The 23,672-nt window shown below is 39.7% G+C and overlaps 1 protein-coding gene across 5 annotated transcripts in view; it reads right to left on the bottom strand.

Moving 5' to 3' along the window:
* STARD13 (StAR related lipid transfer domain containing 13) overlaps window positions 1-23,672 on the bottom strand; it is a 251,988-nt gene that overhangs the window by 51,811 nt on the left and 176,505 nt on the right. For all 5 annotated transcript variants that reach the window (XM_032315227.1, XM_032315228.1, XM_032315230.1 and 2 more), the window contains exons 2-3: window positions 9,973-10,044; window positions 7,150-7,231 (exon numbers count right to left, since the gene is read on the bottom strand). Coding sequence is in view for 4 of the 5 variants with exons in the window: in XM_032315228.1 (XP_032171119.1) it covers window positions 7,150-7,231; window positions 9,973-10,044 (154 nt within the window). In the remaining variant the exon portion in view is untranslated. The remainder of the gene's footprint in view (window positions 1-7,149; window positions 7,232-9,972; window positions 10,045-23,672) is intronic.

The following is a 23,672-nucleotide window of genomic DNA, read 5'->3' as shown; positions in this document are numbered from 1 at the left end:
GATTATTACATAACCCCCTATACATTTCCCTCAATGATGTGTCCAAGGTTTCAGTCCAGTTAATTGTCATGTCATTATATGATATGACAAAATATATAATACTGTACATATTCTGTGATAAATACTCTAAAAGAGAAAATATCTAAAATATATATCAATATTCATAAAGACTACCATTATTCAATATTATTAATGTTATTTAACATACTCAAAGATATGCATTTGTGTGCAGAGGTAAATCATAAACATCATTTTTGTCAGCACTCTTCTTCACAAACTCCCCTGCCCCACATGAAAACCATGGTCATTAATTATCCTTTTAAACACAAAGGGCAATGATAGATGCATTCCAGAATCCCAATCAATTCCACATCTCCCTGAAACAGTGCTGAACAAGGTAATGCCCTAGTTTTGCACACAATACAATTAACTAGTATTTACTAACAACGTAAGTTACATGGACAGTTTATTGGCCTAATATTAAATTGGAAATTCACAGATCACCTTGAACATCAGAGCCCTATACCATCAGTCTGAGTGAATATCGCAAATCAAAATGCAAATCGAACATATTACTTATCCTTAAAAAATCCCACTGAGGAGCTGTGACTTGCTGCAATTTGCTTGAAAGGTGACAAACCTTGCAAGCTGTTTTGACACCTTGGCTATTCCTACATTCTGATATAGTTAACAGTTTCGGTTAGCTCATCTAGGTACTTAGACTTGCAATTTGCTTTTCATTACTCACAGGGGAAAATATTTTCAATTAAGAATTCAATCAAAGAACATCAAAACAAAATTATAATTGAGGTTGCTAAAATAAGCAACTGCACTACTCTGACTTGCAGTCACAAATGTTTGCAGAGCACCTAATATGTGCTGGCACTGTCAGAGTCACAGAAGCTATGGTAAGACATGGTTTCCAGCCTGGAAGTTCACACCTTTAGGGAAAACAGCAAACCTGTCTAGTGTTTGAGACCTAAAAGCAAGGGGGTGCACCTCTACATACTGCAGGCTAGGCATGGGTCTTCTTTGTCATCAACATTCTCGGTATGCTATATTTTTCCAGCCAATCAAAAAGTTAACGCTGGGGACTCCTGGGTGGTTCAGTGGGTTAAAGTCTCTGCCTTTGGCTCAGGTCATGATCCCAAGGTCCTGGGATCGAGCCCCGCATTGGGCTCTCTGCTTGGCAGGGAGCCTGCTTCCCCCACCCCCCTCTGCCTGCCTCTCTGCCTACCTGTGATCTCTGTCTGTCGAATAAATAAATAAATAATCTTAAAAAACAAAAAAAGTTAACACTGCTCCACAACTTACTATGTGCAATTAGGACCTAGGACACTAACTGTCTGTCCACCCAGGTGAGATGCTTCCAGAAAACCAAAGGTGAGTAAAAGTCTTGTCGTGGATAACATATGCAGGAGACGTTCAGCCCTCTTGTCTTCATTTGTCTACCTGGCAGAAGTTACGTGCCTCCGGGCTACGGTTCCCTTTATGATTCTGCATTAGCTCGGCACTTCAAACATGCATGAGAAATGTGGAGCCCACAAAGCTTCCAAATAAAACAGGAGACCAACTCTATCACTGCGTCTGCAATGTACCCATGAGAAAAGGAATAAAATCACAACCCTTTACTGCTCTCCAGGCATCAGTCATCACACACCATGTGAGTGGGCGAGTGTCTCATTAACCACTCCTCGATCTCAAGATTTTATAAGTGTGCTCGTTCCCCTCAGGCTGGAGGTCTTCCTTCTGCTTGCTTTCCGCTATTACTACATGGGACCTCAGTGTCCTGGTGGAACTTGTAATGAGGGGGAAAGAAACTGCATACATGGCCCCTAAGCAGCCACCCCTGTCTCTGCCTCCGTACTGTGCCTGCTTCCTTTGACCCATCCTGCCGTCATTACTCCTTTGGCCTCTGTTTCACCCACCCCTCCTACACCCCAAGAATCTCCGCTCGCACACTTCCAGCCAAACACTTTTCTTACTTAATGATATTTTTGGAGACACAGCGATCATAAGAATTATTCCAATTATAACAACCTCCTGCCACTCTCACCATTTTTACGCAAGCTGGGCCCCTGTGAAGAACTCTGTGGTGTCTGGCATTGCCACACTTATACATGTTTACACAGCCATACCTCTCAGGGTATGTCTGTAGGATCCTGCCGTGGGCTGTATTAGAGAAGGGGCACGGGCTCTGCAAAAGAAGGCTTCCAGATTTTTCTGGCTGACATTAATAGTATTATTCAGAACTTTGTATCTTTAAATGATTTCACATTCATTGTACTGGGTCATCTCTAAAACATGTCTGAAGGGCATTTTTTTTTTTTTTTAAAGAGCAGACCTTGTGGGCGGTGCCTGGGTGGCTCAGTCAGTTAAACGTCTGCTTTGGCCTCAGGTTATGATTCCAGATCCTGTGATTGAGCCCCAAGTCGGGCTCCCTGCTCAGGAGGGAGTCTGCTCGTCCCTTTCCATCTGCCCTTGCCCACTGCTCAAGCCCTCTCCCTCTCCCTCTTTCTCTCTCTTAAATAAATATATAAAAATCTTTAAAAAAAAAAAAAGAGTAGACTCTGATGGAAAAGTCTAGAATGTAGTCAAGGAATCTCAGATCACAAACAGCAGTGAACTGATAAGGATTTACCACCCACATGTATGAGATTCAAAGCTTGTCAGCCATGTCACCAGTGAACATAACTACACAGTCAGAGACAGTGTTTACCTCTGCAATCCTGACTTGAAAATATGTGCTGTAATTTTTTTTCTTGGTTTACAGTGTAATCCTTTGTTTATATTTAGAAATGTTTAGAAATCTATGATGAAGCTACTAGGAACTAATGAGTGAATTTAGAAAGACTGTAGGATACAAGAAAAATATATAAAAAAATTTACAGGGGCACCTGGGTGGTGTCTGCCTTTGGCTCAGGTCATGATCCCAGGGTCCTGGGATCAAGCCTCACATCGGGCTCCCTGCTCAAAGGGAAGCCTGCCTCTCCTTCTCTGACGCCCTCCCCACCCCACTTGTGTTCCTTCTCTTGTTGTGTCTCTCCCTGCCAAATAAATAAATAAAATCTTTTTAAAAATTTACATACTATTAATGAGCAACTGGAAATTGAAATGATAAAAAAATATGTATTATTTGCAATAGCACCACAAAACATGAAATTCTGAAATACTTTTGAGGATGTGTAGTATCCATATGCTGAAAACTACAAGTCAGGTTTTAAAAAAAAAAAAAAATCAAAGGAGACCTAAATAAAAAGAAACATACACTGTATTTATGAATTATAAAATTCAGTACCATTAAGCCATCAGTTCTCCCCAGACTGATCTATGGATTCAACATAATCCAAATCAATACTCCAGAGGATTTTTTAAAATAGATACCAACAAGTTGTTTTTAAAATTTATATGAAAAGGCAGAGGAAGTAGAATAGGCAAAACAATTCCAGAACAAAAGAACAAAGTTGGAAGACATACAGTACTGGATTCCAAGACATACAAAAAGCTAAGTAATCCTGTGTCATATTGATGAAAGACTAATTAGGCATACAGATAAACGGAATAGAATAGACAGTCCCGAAATAGACTTATACCATGGTCAACTGATTTACAATATAGGTACAAAGGCAATTCGCTGAAGAAAGTTAACCTTTTCAACACTGCCAAGCCAGTGGGACGCTGATGTGTGAAAAATGAATCTTGTCTGCCTTTGGCTCAGGTCGTGATCCCAGGGTTCTTGGATCTAGCCCCACATCTTGCTCCCTACTCAGTGGGAAACCTGCTTCTCCTTCTCACTCTGACTCCCTCCCCTTCTTGTGCTCTCTCCCTATCTCTCAAATGAATAGATAAAATCTTTTTTTTTTAAAAAGAGAGAGAGATCTTAAAGACAAGCTACAGACTGGCAGAAAACATTTACAAGACCCATATCTGACAAATTATTTATGTTTAGAGCATATAAGGAACTCTCAAAACTCAGTATGAAAACAATCAATCAAATTTTTAAAATGGGCAAAAGACTTGAAGAAAATACAGGTATGGCAAATAAGCACATGAACAGGGCATCCAACAGCATTGCTCATTAAGGAAATGAAAACTAAACTCATAATGAGATAACTCTAGATTCTAGAATGACTAAAAGCAAAACAAACAATATATGTCATGGGGATCAAAGGTACAGCCTAGGAAATATAATCAATGGTATTGTAATAGTGTTGTATGGTGACAGATGGGAGTTCCACTTGTGAGAGCATAGCACAATGTATAGACTTGTTGAGTCACAGTGATGTACACCTGAAACTAATGTAACATTGTGCGTCCACTATACGTCAATTAAAAACAAAACAAAACAAAAAAAAAACAAAAAACCCGACAGCACGAAGAGCTGACAAAGATGTGGAGCAACTGGAACTCTCATACATTGCTGGTGAAAATGCAAAACAACAGGATCACTTTTGAAATGACTGGTGGTTTCTTATAAATTAAAATACAGTTATTAAATGGACCCCATGATTCCCTTCCTAGGATTTTACCCCCCAAAATGAAGACTTTTGTTCACACAAAACCTTGAATATGAATGTTTATAGTTGCTTTATAACCACCAAAACTGATGACAACTCAAACATCCTTCAGCTAGTGAACGGACAGACTGTAGTACAGCCATATAATGTAACGCTACTCAGTTTGGGTACTGACTGACATACCAATGACATGGAGGAACCTTAAGTGTACTATACTCAGTAAAAGAAGCCAGGCTCAAAAGGCTACATACTGGAGTGCCTGGGTGGCTCAGTGGGTTAAGCCTCTGCCTTCAGCTCAGGTTATGGTCTCAGGGTCCTAGGATAGAGCCCCCCATTGGGCTCTCTACTCAGCAGGAGTCTGCTTCCCCCCCCCCCTCCACTCTCTCTGCCTGCCTCTTTGCCTACTTGTGATCTCTGTCAAATAAATAAATAAAATCTTAAAAAAAAATAAGGCTACATATTGTTTGACTTTATTTATATGGTATTCTGGAAAAGGCAAAACTATAGATACAAAAGCCAAATCAGGCTTGGGAGTAGGGTTAGAGGTTGATGCCAGAGGGGAACCAGGGAATTTTGGGGGGTGACGGAGCTGTTCTTCATATTGGTTGTGGTGGCAGTTACATGCTTGAAAACTGTTCACTCAAAATAGTGAATTTTACTTTATATCTATATATCCATATATACATATATGTAAACATATATGTATATATTATGTTTTGATTTAAAAAAAACATAAATTTTGGGTGCCTAGGTGGCTCAGTTGGTTAAGTGGCCAACTCTTGATTTTGGCTCAGCTCATGATCTCAGGGTCCTGGAATAAAGCCCTACATTGGGCTCCATGCTCAACAAGAAGTCTGCTTGAGATTCTCTCTCTTTCTCTCTCTCTCTGCCCCTTCCCCCACTGATGTGTATGAATGCTTTCTATCTCTAAAATAGCTAGGATAAAAATCTTTAAAAATATTTTTTTAAACAAAAACAGAATACATAAATTTAAAACATTCAATGTGGAAAATGATAATGCAATATAATAGAATTAAAATATAAAAGTTCTTTATTATTTTTTTAAAGTCAGCTATAAAATTGCCCTTGGTTAAAACTAAGAAGGAAAACTCAGAAGGAGGTGCTATTGGAGCAGTTCTGGGTTGAGTGAAATCTTATGAGGAGGGAGATGTTCCTGCTTGGGGTGTATCCCAGACATCCTGAAAACACTGCTTTTCCAATTCATTACCTTTAAGGAGTCACAATCAAACCATCCATTCGTCTCATAAATGCTTGCAAATGGCATTTTGCATTTATTTGTTTTCTAGCCCAAATAGCCCATTCCTATAATTTGTGATTTTAAGAGTTCTCTGCTCTTCTACCCAGTTAAGCAAACGCACAGTACTGTTTTCCTTAAATATTCAAATATCACTTCCTAATGCAAATCTACCTTCTTTCCATATAGGAACCATACAGTGAATGCAAAAATATGCATGTCTGAAGATTCAGGAAGGCTAAGATTATTTGCACACTATCCTAACATACATTGGTCTCTCCCTTCTTGACAAAAGTTTTGCTCATCATTACTTTCCGACTAAACTGCCATCTTCGATGTCAACACAGAATGTGCTAGAAAGAACACTGGATTACAAATTTTAAGTACTACATTTTTTAAAATGTTTTTTTTTAATTTTTAAGGAATCTCTACACCCAATGTGGGGTTCAAACTCACAACCCTGAGGTCAAGGGTGCACGCTCCACCGACTAAGCTAGCCAGGTGCTCCAAAGTACTCTGTTTAAGGTCATTTCAGCCCATAGCTAGCTGTGTGGCCATGGAAAAATGACTCATCTCCTGTAAATAATATTTATCTCCAGCCTTGACCTCTCTCCAGGGCTTTAGTTAGGAAGCTTCAAATTCCTACAGACACATACAGCCTCTCATGGAGCATTTAATTGTTCCATATTGGTTACACTGGCATCTTTTCCTATCACTCAAATTATAATTATTACTTATTTGTTCATGTATTCATGCTTTACTTCTTCAACTAGATTTCTTCAACCATATTATAAATTCTTTGAGGAGAGAGAAGAACTCATATACATCTTTGTTTCTGTCAAGCATCTATCACATAGCAAAGGCTTAATATTCCAAGTAGCTGATATAATTACTTGAGCTTACATATTCTAGCTTGCTGATATAATCACTTGCCTTTCCAAAAAATACAACCAAGTTTGACATACTCATGGAGCTTTTCAGGGCCTTCTCTGGCCACTCATGGTGTGGCCTCCCCTACTGCCCACTTCCACTAGCCTACCCTTGACTCCAGTCACCACGGTCTATGGCTTCATCTTAATCTAGTTTGTTCATAGCATGAACACTCTCTGAGATAACTTTTCGCCCTCCTTCTCTTTTTCTCTCACTGACTCTCTCTTTCTTTTTCCTCAATCTACTTTCTGAAGACTCTGACTAGGATTTAAGCTTCATAAAACCAGGGTATAATCATGCTCTCTGTAGCATACTTGAAACCTGGACCCAGGCCTGGCGCATAGTAGGCACTCAATAAATACTTATGGAGCTGTTGAACTGGCCCTTCAATACAGTGATACCTATTAGAGACTGCACAATTGAAAGTAACAAAATCACACAATTTACCTATAAAGAGGTTCTACAAGGTCCTTTTCAAGAAAATCATGATCATTCTTGACAGCCACAATGTTGATGGGAAATTGGGAATCTGAAAAACAGAGAAACAGAGAAGATTTTGCATCTTGTTTTTATCTGAATGGGCACCAGTATGTTTTGACCACCACATTTCAGTACACGTGACCGACCTTGGCAGTTACTCCCCCATTGATGGGTGTGTTGGTAATGTTTAAGACAGTAGGCAGTTTTATTTTTATCAAATAAATGCTTTTAAGGACACAAAAGAAGTGTGAAATATGAGAATATCCCAGTGCTTGCCCTTGGATAGGATCGAATACTATGTGCCTGTATTGTTGTAGTTCATCATAATTGCAGACATCTGCCCATATGAAGAGCTTTTTATACTCTCACCACCCACCTAACCTCACTGACTTTTACATTGATCAGTTCATGAAATACTTAGTGTGGCAGATTTTGTTTTCTTCAGAAAGGAAATTTCCCAAAATACCCAAAGCTCAATGGCCTCAAATGTGTTCTTTTGTAGCAAAATCCTGAGTCACTTTAGACAATCAGCAAAATATTCAAACAACTGATTCTATCCAAAGAGAACAGATTCCAACATCATAACTTTTCTCCCACGGACTATTCATGCCAACTTTGGAGGTCAAGGGCAATCCTCAAGATGCAGTGTTCATTTTATGTACCTTATTCACAGAGGGAAAAATTTGGAGATCGTTCTAATAGAGGGCATAGTCCAATCTAACTGACAATGTCAATTCATTGTCATCATCCTGCCACTCTTTCTCTCTCGCTTTATATTTTGCATTACCTCCACCGTGAGAGTCATAATAAATCTAAAGGTACGTAAACCTTAATGTGAATTGGGAACAGAAACAATCCTTTCTGGTGGTAAAAGTAATGTGAGTGCATTCCAGGTGGGTGCCAGAATGAAGACTGTCTTGTTCTGCTAGAGAGGGAGTGTGCATAATAATGAAAAACAGAGACACTAAAGCCCAGCTGCCTTGGCTTTGAGTCTTGGCATTGCTAATCTCTAGCTGTAGAACTGGGAACAAATCACCTAACCTTTTTTGGGCCTGTGTTTCCTCATCTATAAAATGGAGAGGATGGGAACTATAATATTTACCCTACAGTATTAAGAATATTAAAGGAATAGCATAGGTAAAGTGCTTTCAAAAGAACCTGGCACATCGTATGCTCTATACTATTTGTTCTTTCTTATGATGCTTATCCAATGCCTATGGCTTAAACACAATTTGACTGGTACCTTTTACTTCAGCAGATTTTTTTTTCCTTAAGAAGGAAATTTCTAAAAATAATCAAAGTTTAATGGCCTCAAATGTTTTCTTTTATGGCAAAATCTTGAGTCACTTTGAGTATCAGCAAAATATCCAAAAAATTGATACTATGTGAAGAGAAGACATTTACTTTACTTCTTAGCCATTTGTAGACAGTTCAGTTTAAATTGTGAGCTTATAATATTGTGAGCTTACAAAGAGAGTTTCACATTATAGGGAAAAGCCACTGTGTCACAGCTCAAGAGACCGATTTTAATTCCAACTCCTCCACCTTTTAATGTTGGAGAAATCATGTAACCTCTTCAGGCCTCTCCCTCATAATCAGGAAACATGGTGGGGCATGGAAGTAGAGCTGCTTAGATCAAAATTACAAAACCCTCCTTGCCTACAAGGCTAAAGTTTATAAAAACTTGTATCAGAGACTCTCAACTTCAAAGCATATTCTTAGATATGCTATCCGTAGGGAATTCAAGTTAGAGAAGTAGAACAACTGTTCCATTTTTGTTTTCTAAAATATAGAACTGATCTTCCAGGTGAGTGAGTGAGTTTCAGGTGAATTTTGTTGATTCTTTCGATACTACATACATTTTAGGCCATCAGGAAGAGAACTCGATGCTCCTGCGTGTGCTAGATATCCTTTTTTAGTCCTACAGATCTCCACTCTATACACTGCCTTGTGCCCTGAGGATCACCCGTATGGACGGCATTCAAGCGGATCCATGTCCTTTGGCTTCCTTTCATTTTTGGCCAATGGGAAGCCCTGGTGGAGACGGAAGGAGGAAGGAGGGTTGAGGTCAGGGTTTTTACCCTACTGATTCTCACCCACCGCCAGCTGTGTCCTCTGCTCGAAGGAGCCTCTCTCGTTCTGGGCTCTGGCACCCTCTCCCTCTGCCTACAACTTGGTAATAAACATTTTTAGAAATAAATCCTCCTCGGATCGTCCTGAGTGTGCCATCTGCTGACTGTTGGGATCCTGACTGACTATGGATAAAGGACTACCCAAGGAGTCAGAACTGATTATGATTTGGTACAGCACCGTACAGTATGAGCAATACAGTGAATAATACGGAAATACCGTCGCATGGTGAGGATGGCAACGACACTTATTGTGGTGGGCGCCTGCAATGTACAGAACTGTCGAATCACTATGGTGAACACCTGAAACCAATGGAACACTGTGTGTCTATGCCACTTCCATAATAATAACAATCACGAAAGCTGCTGATGGTGGAAGGCTAGAAGGAGAAGGCGGAGTTGGGATTGGCGGTGAAGAGAGAGGAAGCAGAAAGTAAAGAAGTGAGAAGCGGTGTGGAGCAGAAAGGCAGGCAGGCCCGGGCAGCAATGCTTGTGTCTAAATCGGCATCAGTGTAAGCCCTGAGATGGCAAAGGCGGAGGGAAAGAGACAGCAAAGAAACATTGTTGAGAAGAGACTTGGAAGTCCAGATACACCACAGGATATGTGAGGTTCATTTTGAATTAATTCTCTTTATGAAGAGTAAAGGGGAGGCCAACCTACCCTCATACAACTGAGCGTATTGTGGGAACCCAGCAGCACGGAGCCAGTCGCATGCTTCCTTCGCCTCAATTTCTGAAAAATAAAAGAAAGGGAAATGTGTGAGTCCAATGGCCACACACTAGCACTCTACCTTAATCAAGGAAAAACCGGTGAGCATTATACAAGTTATTACAAAGCAAAATTGTTCTCAGGTAAGGCTGCATAAGTCGGCCTACCAGAAATGGGGGTAAAATGAGCAGGTAGCACAAAGGTACTTAGCTATCTATTAAGCTGATCTTCAACGTCGATCCACAAGTATTTGGATAAAAACAAAACCACAGATTACACAACACAAAGCCTGAGTTTCAGGCAGGGAAAAATGTCTTATTTATACACCAGGGAACCAGGGGGCTACAGAGAAGGAGGAAATACTTCCTTATGATCCTTTTTTTTTTTTTTTAAAACAAATTTTTTTTTAGCTTTTAAAGATAAGGCTAAGGATACTTATCCAACATTCTTTTATCCTTTTACTCTTGGGATAATGAAAGAAAGAATACAACTGGATGGTCTATGAAAATGTATTTTCTCGTGAAGAAAGGTATTATAAAAATCCAAAGTATTGTTATTTCTTTAATTTTTCTAATGGATTTAATTCCCAATGCCTTCTAACAAGATCTTCATTCATCAAGCGCATTAGAATGGTTTCAAGCTGCAGAGTACAGCGTGGAAAAGCAAAGCTGGTTATCTGGGAGCTGAGGCGAGTTTGACGGGGCTGCTAGAATTTCCGAGGGCCGAAGCCAAAAGGTCAATATGTCCTTTGGGTGACCATTTCGGGGTGGACGTACCAACAACACATGGGACCACCTGCCTGGAGAAGCTTGTGGAGTGAGATGGGAGGAGTCTACAGTATGTGAACCAGGTCACTTTTTGACCTTGTGAATCCTGGATCATTTCCCAACCACAACTCTGTTAGATAAATACAAATGCAAGGGAAAAGAAGTTCATCTGTCAAGAGTCCAGTTTCTCCAAACAAAATTATACAGCCTATTATAAGGGCTTTCCACGCAGTTCCCCCCAACAGTCTCTCTGCTGTTGGGATGGAACCTGCTCAGATCACTGTACTTCCATTTACTTGGATGTTCGTTTCTCCCCATAGCAAAAGCCAGAGAGTACAGGGTGTTCTTGGGGCAACAGAAAAGTAACGATCCACACTAACATGGGCTGTGGGCCTGAGCCTGTGTACCTACACTAAAAGCACAACGTCTGTGCATTGAATTCAGGAAAACAATGTCTGTGCAGCATAATGTTTAATATGACAGAGCTATCTGCTGTATGTTAGGGAAACAGACCAAAGGCCAGATCTTGCACAGGCCCCAATGGGAAGAGCAAACACTTTCCCCATCCCACTAATCTGACTGGACATGGACTGAGATTTGTGATTGAATTCAGGGAAGCAGAGCGTGTGGTGGTCCCTATCCCAGAGTGTCTGCTACTTCTGGCATCTCCCAGTCCACTGTCATTCCAGTGACTGACAATTTCTAAATCTTGAGTTTTTTTGCTTGGCATGAGGGTTTTTTTTTTTTTTTTTTTTTTTTACATAATTGGTACCAGCACAGCCCTAATATGTACTCATTCCTGCCATGTAGGCAACATTCGGAAATATGCAAGCACCAAGCTGGAGATAAAAGCTCTGGAAAGCCTTTTAGGAGGGGGTGTCTCTGAGATCCACAAGTGCAGTTCAAAATGGACTGTACTGTATTGGCTAATGTGGGCCTTCCCTTTGAAGGTATGAAGGGCAGTTACTGTACGGCCTGAGAGCCCTGTTCAGTATTCCTTTGAGAGTCCTTATACGAAGGCTTTCGCTTTGAAAATCACACACGTATTTCAGGGGAAGTAGGAAATGCACGTTCTGACCTAGCTTTTGGAAAATGTGGTGAGTTGCTACTGAGTCATAAACAGACTGTTGCCTTCTAAATTTTCAAGCTTCAGATTTGCTTTCTCTTTCAATATAACGTAGTGGTTAGTAAGGAGGAAATACCTAATTTCTGGGCATTCTCTAAACTTAAGTATGAGCCAGCAAGTCTTTTTGTTTGTTTGTTTTTTTAAAGATTTATTTATTTATTTGAGAGAGAGAGAGAGGGAGAGGGAAAGAGAGCAAGTTCAAACAGGGGAAGTAGGGAGAGGCTCCACCCTAGACACTAAGTCCCCTTGAAATTCTCTCTCTCTCTGTGCCTTCCCTGCTTTGTGCACACCTGAGCTCTCTCTCTCTCAAATAAATAAATAAAATCTTTTTAAAAAAGTTCTTCTAGATAACTTGACTTTATTTTTTCACAAATAAAGATAATGAACTGAAATTCTATGCACACGTAAACATGAATAATTAAATCTTAATCAGAATTCGGCTAAGTCAAATCCTCAAATAGGCCGATTTTTAGAATGGGTAGGCATTTAGCTTTTAAGTCTCAGAATCAAATACAACAAACACTGCAATTAGTAAATAATAAATGAGAAGAAACCACATCCCAGCCGTGTGGATTGTTCCTCGCCATCACTCTCGCACACCAACTTGCTATTCTAGTTCTGAAAGTCTCTCAAATATCCCCTGTGCTCTAGCTGTAGGCCCAGCACCTTGATACCTCAATCTAAGGGCAAAACCAAATCTTGTTTACCACCTACTAACAAGGCCATCAAACACAATAATCACACATACCTAACTGGTATCAAATTTGACTTCTTCCATCACATTGAGTTGGAGGGGGAAAAAAAGAGCCTTACAATTTCTACTGAGTGAGTCCCCACAGACCCGACTAACACCCATCAGCCAAATGCTATTGTTTTCCCCACAGCATATTACACTTGAAGTGGCCAAAATGCTTACAGAATTAAAAAGGAATCATTATTGCCAGTGTCATCATTTCACCAAGATCCATCTAAATGACATTTGAGGAGAGTGGGAAAATCTCTTTTTCACTGTGCTCTTGCTGGCTGGCACAATATTCTGTGAAAGCTTTAAGGGCCATTCAAATCACATTTCCATAGTTCTATTTGTTCTCTATTTGCAACCCATACCTGCCTCCCATGGTAGCTCCAGGGCCACAAGGCAAAGCACCAGGTTGCTGTAGTCAACTAAATGTGGGGCAGAGTAGGAGAATGTCCTTGGATAGACTGGTCTACCAATCTCTACTGTGGTTACCCCATTACCTTACCTGAGCAAATTCAATCCATTTGGTCCCTACCATAAAAGGATTTCATTAGAAATTTTGTAATTATTACATGTAAAAATCATTTCTCTTAAACTCTGTAGTGGGTGACTACTTTTGCCTGCCCAACATCCTTGCCCGCTTCTTCAGATAATAAAACCTCTTTATGTTCAAAGCCTCTGCTATATAGGTTAGATGGGGTTGACACTCCTGGTCACCCCAACCACATTCCTTGACCCTATCACTACCACCCAAATGGGCATGGCCTACTCCTCAAGAACACCTGGTTCTCCTTAGTTCAGGGAGATCAAGGAGCCTTGGGATCTTAGGTCAACGGTTGTTTGGAGGCTGAAATTCACTAGTTGCAGGGGGAGATAGCCAGCTGTTCAGTTTCTGCACAAAAACCAAGCGAATCTTTTCACTCAGTAAATCCAGAAGATGGTTTGGTGCTAGGCATGCCCTTCTGTCACAAAACCGTGACTGCTTGAGGGAAAGTCACTCACTTTGCCTCAGTTGCCTTTCTTACATGCTTAGAACATGATGTGGTCTCTGTTGAGAGGCAGATGTGTAGAGGGAGGCTGTCTCCCTGGGTGCCTCACGAACTGCACATCAGTGGGCATGGGAACAAAGTCGTTGTAGAAATTCACTACAGCCTGTACACTGGTTTTCAAGAGTATTATATTATTTCTTAATCATACATGTTCCGTATTGAAAACTTATTAAAAAAAACCACAAAACCACAATGAAAGAAACAAGTCAACTCTTTCCCATTACCAACACATAATACGTGTTACTTATCAAAATGGTAATCGTTGTGATATCTTTCGTTGACTACCTTCTTCACATAATAATACATTGTGAATATTTCCCCATATAATGATATTGTTGGTTAAACTGGGAAATTTACTTTGTTTTGAGAAGGATGCTTATTTTTTAAATACACGGTTTTTGAATACTGCCAGTTGTTAATCACAGCTGGGAGGTTACAAAATCAAGGTAGCCAAGAGAAAACAGTTCAATAGGACTTCACCAACACAGGCTGATTGTGGAAAAGGCTGGAAGTCTTCGTGAGTTAAGAGATTTACAAGCTGTTTCTTTAAAGAAATATCATGTAGTGATGTTTGGAAAGTCAGGTGGATAAGGTTCTGGAAAGCTCCAGTCAAGTAAGGGGATATTTTGAGTGCAGCAAATTTGCTGCCCAGGTTGGCAGGCCTCCTCTCATGTTACAATCTCATTGAATTTTTAAGCTGGTGTTTCTTGAGTGCTTGGGAACGGCGTGTTCTCCCAGCTAAGCATTTTAAGTACATTTTTTGGTTTCCATTATCCTCGGCACAGCAAATACTTTTTCCGTAGCTAACTCAAAGGAATACTAATCTTTTTAAGTGACCAAAAATTCAAATTAGGGCCAAATTAAACTTTATTATTATCAGAAAGTTAGCTGGCCAGAAGGAATCTGGTCTACTGTGAAAAGTTTATGAAATCATCATATAGAGGCATATGTATTAATGTCGTTCTTGCAAATCTCCTCCAATTTCAATGGTCACACTGGCTCCAATTTAGGTAGGTCTTCTTTCTTAAATGTTCACTAAAATACTCAAGAGAAGAGGGGGAAAAAGACATCATGGGTCTCCATGTGACTTAGAAGAGTAGGTGCTTTGTTTTTTCATTTAAACTGGCTAACTGGTGGGCACCCTGTTTCTGAAAGATTATGGGTGACTCAACCACCACAAGATGTCTACAGTGGATACAATTAACACTATTAAAGTATATCAAAGGTATTAACATTTCAACACACTCATGGTTGTTGGCTTAGGATAATTTATATGGCTGAGTTAGCTTCATTATTAGTGTACTACTTTAGACCAATGACTCTTTTGTCTTCAGATGGAATTTCTCAAGTGAAGTCTCTATTTATTGAAGGTATATTTAGTTGGCCATACAATAGGCTAGTTTTGTTAAAACCAGTGCCAGCGTATCCATCCCAACTACACATAGACATGAATGATGCAATAATTAACATTATATAGAACTAGACACTACAGCCTTCCTTCTCCAAGAGCGCTTTATAACCCCAATCACAGGTGCGGGATGAAACCTCAAGTTTTGTAGTAATAGGAGACTGATTTACAGTCTGCATCATGGCGACAGGATATCTCTTCTTTATACTCTTTGAGTTATTATAACAAGTTTATTGTGATGTGCAAAAGGCCTGAATAAGTCTTAAATGCTTACCAAGTATAGTTTTTTCTAATATGCATAACCTTTTCTTTCCATTATATTCTAAATTACTAGTAGAACTAAAATACAGGTTATTTAGAATAATTTTAAGATTATTGACTATTGAATATTCCAATCAGTGAACCAACTGATAAACACCCATTTTATCTCCCCCATAACGTAAGGAACTTTTTTAAAGGCAACTTTTTCCTTAATGCATAGCAAAGTATCTTGCTGTCAGCTAAAAGAGAACGAAAGAACAAAATCTGGAAGATATATCGATCTGTGAGTTGTACTCAGTTAAGGTGGGGATTCATGGCCATGTTCACGTGTACTATTTTCCTAAAAGCAAGGATCACATCCATGTTGAGACATACTACCCCATCACTAATTCTTAACCCTAGCCTTATTTCTCGGGCCTTGAATGATCTTCTGCAAGCTGGATTCGTACAAATCTAGTCACTTAAAAATAATTTCTATCAGAGTGAAAGAGGATCAAGCAAATTCAACACCTGAGTGGTAGGTCTATTCCTAGTCACTCAAGGGTTGTTTTAGTCACTCTTTTTCAACTTTGTTGGGGCAATCATATATATATATGTGTAATTTATTATTAATATGTTACTAATTTATTTAACTATTAAATTTATAATGAAAACATACATATACGTACATGTGCGTGCGCGCGCGCACACACACACACACACACACACACACACATTTCCTTATACACTCACAATGATTCTCTGCTCTTTTCAGTCCTTTCCTCCAACTGGAAAGGAAATACTTCTCATCCCACTGATGTCTGGCTTTGCCATATGACCCACTCTGGCCAATGAAATGTGAGCAGAAACAATATATGCTGGTTTCGAGCAAAATTCTTCAAGAGTCATCACCATCTAGTGTTCTTCCAGTGTTCCTACTCCTTTCCCTGTACCACGAGGCCACTGTATCTAAGACAGAACTTGTTCCTTCAGCCTTGGTCCTGGAATGATGACACAGGGAACAAAGCCAGAACAGACCAGTTGTGGACATGTAATATCAGCAAGAAATAAACTTCTACTGTTTTATGCCACTACAACTTGGGAGACAGCTTGTTACAGTGACATAATCTAGCATAAACTAATTTAATGCAGGGCTAGACAGTCATTCTAGAGAGAAAGAATATGGACCTTTATTTCAACTTGAAGCTGTTGCTGGATATCTATTAGTGTGCCCTAGACATGAACATAATCAGTCTCAGTAATCATTTCTGCTTGGAATTCTGCTTCCCTGCCTATGGTGCATGGCCTCTATGAATTAAAAAGATGTAGGGGCACCTGGCTGGCTCAGTGTGTTAAGTGTCTGCCTTCAGCTCAGGTCATGATCCTGGAGTCCTGGCATCGAGCCCCCATGTTGGGCTTCCTGCTCGGCAGGGAATCTGCTTCTCTCTCTCACCCCACCACTTGTTCTCTCTCTCTTTCAAATAAATAAAACCTTTTAAAAAAAGGTAAACAATCCTTTCATGATCCTCTGTCACATGCAGCCACATATGTGAGTGTGTGAGTGCACACACATCCACAGTTCTTCTCTCTCACACACACACACAACAGAAAATCAAAAGTTCAGTTGCAACTGAACAAGGAAAGTCATCAGGAATATAAATACTATTCCTTATGCCTGTATTCTTAAAAGTATAAAAGAAAAGAACAAAAATTTACAATCCCAGCCCGCTCCATCTCAAAGAAAAAGAAAGCGGAAAGTGTATGCTCTGCCAGCCAAATAGTTTCTGACCAGATTGTTTTGACTCAAGTTTTCCATGAGGCAGAGTAGCTCTTCATTCTCTCCTTTCATTTTGTACAGATTGTTCCCAGCAGGCGCCTGTGGTCTTTCTCAGGGAGCCTGCATGCAGATGCGAGCATAGGACACCCCCAGCTTTTTGAAGTTGTGGAGCCACGGCCTGCCACAAAATCCCAAGAGATCCTTCATGGTGCAGGCAGTGAAGCAACTGAACGGCAAGGTAGGGGACAGAACGTTGCTGCAGAAAATGAGAAAGAAGCTCATCACCCAGAGGCCTTGGCCAAAGTGTCGCCATATTGACCCGCCAAGATAATAAAGTTGAGTCGTCTTTCTTGGAACTAGGGAATAAGATTCTGGGGATGACTTTCTCTCTCTGTCTTGGCTTCTTCGGCTTCTCTAGGAAAGGTGAAGAAGAGGAGTCCCTGGGAGCTGGAGTTGGTTCTCAGGAGCAGAAGCTCTCACTTCCTCCAGGTCAGCCAAACTGGCAGTCTCCGAGGTGTCCCTGCATATTCGTGGTCCTGATGATGAGCTCCTGCCTGGGGAGGAGCAACTGGTCTGAACAAGTCCCACCACTGCTAGAAGTCAGGTTTCTTGGTTTTGAACAGGTATTCTCTTATCCCTATACTGTTGTAAGAGTTTTATTTGTTTATTTTTAATGTTAAAATGTACATATGTCTTTAGGGACTCAAACCCCTTCTCTATTTTCAGACATATCTGAAAGTCTGTACTTGTAAAGGCTTATCTGCTATTTCACTTAGTCCAGCTCAGTCCAGCTCTTATAGCTCTGGGAACTTCAACAACACCAGAAGCTCTCATGACATCAAGGAAAATTCTACCGTGCAAGCATCAGAAGGGGCATGGAAACTGTCCTGATAAAATAACTCCAAGAACCCGACAGATTCTTTTCAAGTCTTTCACTCCTTATAGGGCTGGCAGAGCATTATATACTCACCAAAGCCACTGATTCCCGGTTCAAGGCTTTGTGCATTTAATTTCTCAGCAATCCTAATACTTGGATCAACTGAAACCAGTGTTTGCTTCATTTAATCCCAAGAAAAGATGTGTACGACTCAAGTGTAATTTCATTATCTGACTATATTAGAAAACTTGAGAGTGTCTGTGTGTGTGTACTTTTTATTTTTAAATATTTACCAGAAAATAGTCACTGGGATAAAATATTTACTGAGAAATTTTCAAAGTGTCCTTGCCAATTTTCTGGAATGTTTTCTGTTTGTCTGCAATGGCACTCATTTTGCAAATGATTTTCTAAACATATATCACCTGTCTCAGAAAATTAGGGCCAGACTTAAGAAAATTATGTTTTTGTTGGGTTTTCAGCTATGGATTCATTTTTTTTTTTTCCCCTCCATGTTCTTCAAAGCCAAAGTGAGTGCTGAGCTCAGAGGTTTGCTCTTTAAGCATTGGGATTTTTATTTTGCGAATCATTAGTAGACACTGACATTATGTATCTCCTACAGAAAGCAATTTAAAGCAGGTTAGGTCATTGAAATAGCTTTCCTGATTTGGGAGGGAAGAGATTAAGATTCAGACTGAAGGGGTGGGAAACAACTTACATACTGGAGCTCTCCTTCTCCTTCAGACACATTAATGACTGTCCAACCACATGGCGTACTGATATTAAATTCAATTGAGGCATCCCGTAAATATACCACGAATGCAATCAAATAGATTTTTAAAAAGTTACATAAAGTGTAAAGAGTTTTAAAGGTTTAAAACATAGTTAAAGTTTTTAAATCTTGAATGGTTTACTATGTATAGCAAATAACTTCTAATTTTAAAGAACACTGGGCCTTAATAATTTTGTCACAAAACCTTAAACTTCAGATTTTAAGTTTAAGACATAGTAGGAAATGTCAGAAGAATGTGCCATGCAAACACATAAGCACTTTTAAATGAAGGTTGAGGTAGTTTTACCTTATAAAATATAAATACAATTTAATTACCTGACTAGCTCTGGGCATATAACAATTTTTATTAATTGTAGCCGATAATATGATCTTGACTAAGATGCTTGTGCAAATGTTCACTGAATTCAGGTATAAAAGGGTTATTTCCCTTCTGAACAAACTTGAATAGAGATTAGAGTGACCAAAAATCCCCTCTTAAATGAAATCTAACAGAAAAGTAGCAAAATCTAAACCCAAGATTTCAAACACCTGAAAGAAAAAAAAAAGGAAAAAAAGGAAAGGTCACCACAATTCTATCATCTAGGTATTAACATTTTGTTGGCAAATAGTCTCCTTCTTTTATTACAGAGATGTGCATGTACTAGGCTAAATATACTATATATTTTACACAATCTTTAAATAAAATTATAATGTGCATTTCCACTTGACAATGCCTTTTGAACCTCTTTCCAAGCCAACTGATTTCCTTTTCAATCATTCTAGATGGCTGAAAAACATTCCTCCTGCCATAACTTTAAAAAGCATCTTCTTGTATCAATTCAGATGTCATAATCGTGGGTTAAAAATAATAAATTCAGTTCTCTGGAGGCTTTTGCTCTAAAGAAAGAATTTTGCCAGAACGTGCATCCTGGTGAATGTATTTCAGGGAGTACTTGTGGGTTGACATTTCTCATGTTATTTTACATTCTGGATTAAGACCCATCTCATATGGTTTTGATTTATATTCTCAGCAGACTTCAAAAAGGAAATTCCAAGTGGAAGTTTATTCATACACCAGAACTATGTTTAAATGATGCTACAGGGATGTCTTAAACTAACACAAGTCAGGAAGTTCAAAGTTAAGGTTAGATCCTGGACCATGTTCCCACCTCTTCCTTCTTGGTATTTGGAGAGTGGAGATTTTATGGAACAGCTGTCCCACTTGTCTTTGACCTCCTGCATATGTATTTAGATAATTTCAAAGATGCATTTCAAAACTTTATGTCATAAACTGGTATTTTCAAAAGCGTGTTGCTAAAGTTTCGAGGTTACACTTATAAAACAAAACAAAACAAGACAGATATACTAGACCAAATAGAGAAAAACTCCCCAACCTGTTTTAATGACTAGATGAATATTTGGAGTCCACATGACTGCCCCAATCCTTTAAATAATCAAAAGCAAAATGTGACCCAAATTTCTAAAACCAGCAATTCTACCAAGAGTGTCTCTCTTTAGAACAAAACAGGTTTATTTTTGTGCAGGGTTAATGTTATTGTTTTAAAGGGGAGTTTAAAATGAAGATACGGGGTGCCTGGGTGGCTCAGTTGGTTAAGCATCTGCCTTTGGCTCATGTCATAATCCAGGTCCTGGGATGGAGTCTCGCATAGGGCTCCCTGCTCAGAGAGCCTGCTTCTTCCTCTCCCCCTCCACCCCCCCAACTCTCGCTCCTGTGCACTCTCTCAAATTAATAAGATCTTTTAAAAAGATGAAGATATATTCTAATTTCATTTTGCTCTTAACTAATGGCATATCTATTAAATAAAAACTCATTTCTTCTTCTGTTGAATACGTATACTCAGTTTTATGAATTAGCTTTTTAAAAAGAGCCTGTCGATTTGTTTAGAAAACATCCCTTTATTTGAGGGCATACACAGACTAACTGTTACAGAGCAGTAATATGGCATAAAGTTTTAGAGGCAAGGGCTGAGTTCAAATCCTACCTCTACCTCTGATTACCTTCATGGCCCTAGACAGGTTAACTTCAGCATGCTTCAGTTTCCTTATCCATAAAACGGGAATAAACAGCAGTACCTCCTTCAGAGCATTGTTATAAGGGTAAAATGAGTTGTTAGTTGTGTTTGCTACTAGTACAGTGGAGGTGCTTATTGTTCCTTTCCTACAATAGAAAATAATGGTTCCAATGGCATCAGATGCTCTCCACTCAGCTTTTTCATTAGGTCTTCAGAAGCAGAAGGCATTCCTGTTACTGATTTATTCGGTAGACATCTAAGGGGTGCCCAGGATCTGAAAAGCTTGCGATTAGGCACTGTAGGCAGGGTCTTGCCCGAAAGGTCTCTAAGCCAAAGCAGAGAAGACAAAGACACATCCAGGAATCACTAATCCCTGAAAAGCAAAAGCCTCCCAGAGCAGGACAAAGTCCTACAAGGCTCAGAGCAAGTGGGGGCATTTTGGATAAAGTGACCCGGACAAACTTAGCAGGTGAAATGAGATTTGAGGCAAAAGATGGTTGGCTTACTGGTTCTGCCCATGGCAATCCCTCTTCTGCCCATGGACTGCTTTTGAAGCTGGGATTCCTATGAATTGGGGTCTTTCTGGATTAGAAGCTTATACTCCTTCATCTGTGTCTGCAGGGGGGCTTTGGGGCAAACACAGACCTGTACCCTGCATCCAGATCCTTCTTATGATAGGAATCTAACAGGCAATTCATTTTTTACATTCTGTGGAAGATTTTGTTCCACTTTTTCAGTTAAAATAATGCTGTATCCCAGGAAGCCATGTTCCACACAATACAAGACAAGAGGTAATGAGAGTCATAAATGAAATGTGACACTTTGAAAATGGAACTAAGGGCTTCCACAGCCTGTTTCTTTTAGGATATCAACACCAGGTTGGGGAAGACAGCCTGGTGATTATAGTTTATGATGTGCTTACCAGTTAGTAAGTAAAATGTTAGTAATAACTTGCTTGATATGGGAAGATCTCAAGGGCAAAGATGTGTTTAAACATACCAACCCCATCAGAATCTTGGGAAAGAAATCTGTATCAGATATGTAGGCTTCATTAAGGAAATGCCTTCAGAAGATTGTTTTTCCATGTTATGAGAAAACAACTGAACAAATAAGTAAATTGTTAGCAAGGGATATGGGCTTTCTGTGGAGTAATGAGTGGGAAAAGTCGAGGGTTAAAGTGGATCCCAAGGTCATTGGCCTCCTGACGTCAGGAGTCTCCAGGATAGGCTTCCTGTCAAGGTCATTCCCATTATTAGAAACATCCAAGGTGTCTATTCAGAGATTTACTTCATGAGGAGGCAATCAGGAAAATAACTGAAATGCCACTAAAACAGTTCAAATCATTTATATTTAAAAGCAAAGAAATATTTGGCCCTTATGCTTAAATGATCATAATTAACATTTCATGACTGCTCAAATTATAACTAATCATGAACAAAAAATTTAGAAAGCAGTCTTCTTTGAACTTTCGTTTTTCCAAACCAGGGAACACTTAGCACATATTAACACAAACACACACACACACACACAGTTGACCCCTGACTGACATGGGAGTTAGGGGAACCCACCCTGCAACAGTCGAAATTTTTGACTTCTCAAAAACTTTACTAATGGCCTGTAGTTGACCTGGAGTCTTACCAATAACAGAAACAGCTGATTGACACATATTTTGAATGTGTCATCTGTATTATATACTGTAATCCTACAATAAAATAAGCTAGGAAAGAGAAAATGTTATTAAGAAAATCACAAGGAAAATACTTTTACAGTATTGTACTATATATTTAAAAATCCACACATAGGTGGATCTGCACAGTTCAAGCTTATGTTATTCAAGGGTCAACTGTGTGTGTGTGTGTGTGTGTGTGTGTGTGTGTGTGTGTGTGTGTGTTTAATTGAGATGAAGTTTGTCTTGCCTAGACTAAGGGGTTCTTCACCTGGGGTTTTTCTCACAGGCATGGGAACTCCCTCGAAGGCAAATACTGTACAGGCGCTTTACTTGCTGAGATGATGTAGCTTTCATTAGATTCTCTGACTCACTTATTCTATTACTAAGGTGTTTACATTTACCCCAAGGAGAAAACTTTATGCGCCTGGTTTATAAAAGGGTCAGCTTTTTCCTGCCTTGTTTCCTGTGGGCAATCAATTTTTGATTTTGGCACTTAGAGATAAATGATCTTTCTCTTGCTCTCTCCCCCGCCCCAACACACACACAGGCACACAAATAAATATCCAGGGACACAGACATTCTGTAAACATGGCCTAGGTAAAACTGCAAGTATCCTTAGATAAATATGCAGATTTTTGTATCCTTTGTCCAGAGCCTTGCCAATAAGTGTTGGCTGAAAGAGTGAATGGCTATATGAAGAGGAAAATATTTACAGATTTTAATATTTATAGGCCAGTAAACACCCCAAATTATTTTTAGATATTCAGGCCCCTCCAAACTCCCCAGGCTATTGTAAACATTGGAACATATATTGTGGAAGTAACTTGCAAATCAGAAGTCCCCATACGAAAATAAGGTAAGAGGCACCTGGGCGACTCAGCCGGTTAAGCATGCTAGTCTTGGTTTCAGCTCAGGTCATGATCTCAGGGTTGTGAGATCGAGCCCCGCGTGCTCCTGCTCAGCAGGGTCTCCTTGAGATTCCCCCTCCTCTCCTTCTACCCCTCCCTAACCCCGCATGCTCACAGGCTTCAGTGCACGTTCATTCTCTCTCTCAGATAAATAAATAAATATAAACAAAATAAGGTAACATTATTCTTCTAGCTGTGATTCTGCCCCTAGGAGACCAGTCTCTAAGATACCCTTGGGCAGCAGCGTCTCTGTAGCCTTTGATGGGGCCTGTGCTTTCTGAAGGGCAGGG

The sequence above is a fragment of the Mustela erminea genome, chromosome 15 (assembly GCF_009829155.1).
Source record: "Mustela erminea isolate mMusErm1 chromosome 15, mMusErm1.Pri, whole genome shotgun sequence".
NCBI lineage: Eukaryota > Metazoa > Chordata > Mammalia > Carnivora > Mustelidae > Mustela > Mustela erminea.
This window is presented reverse-complemented; position numbering and strand designations above follow the sequence as displayed.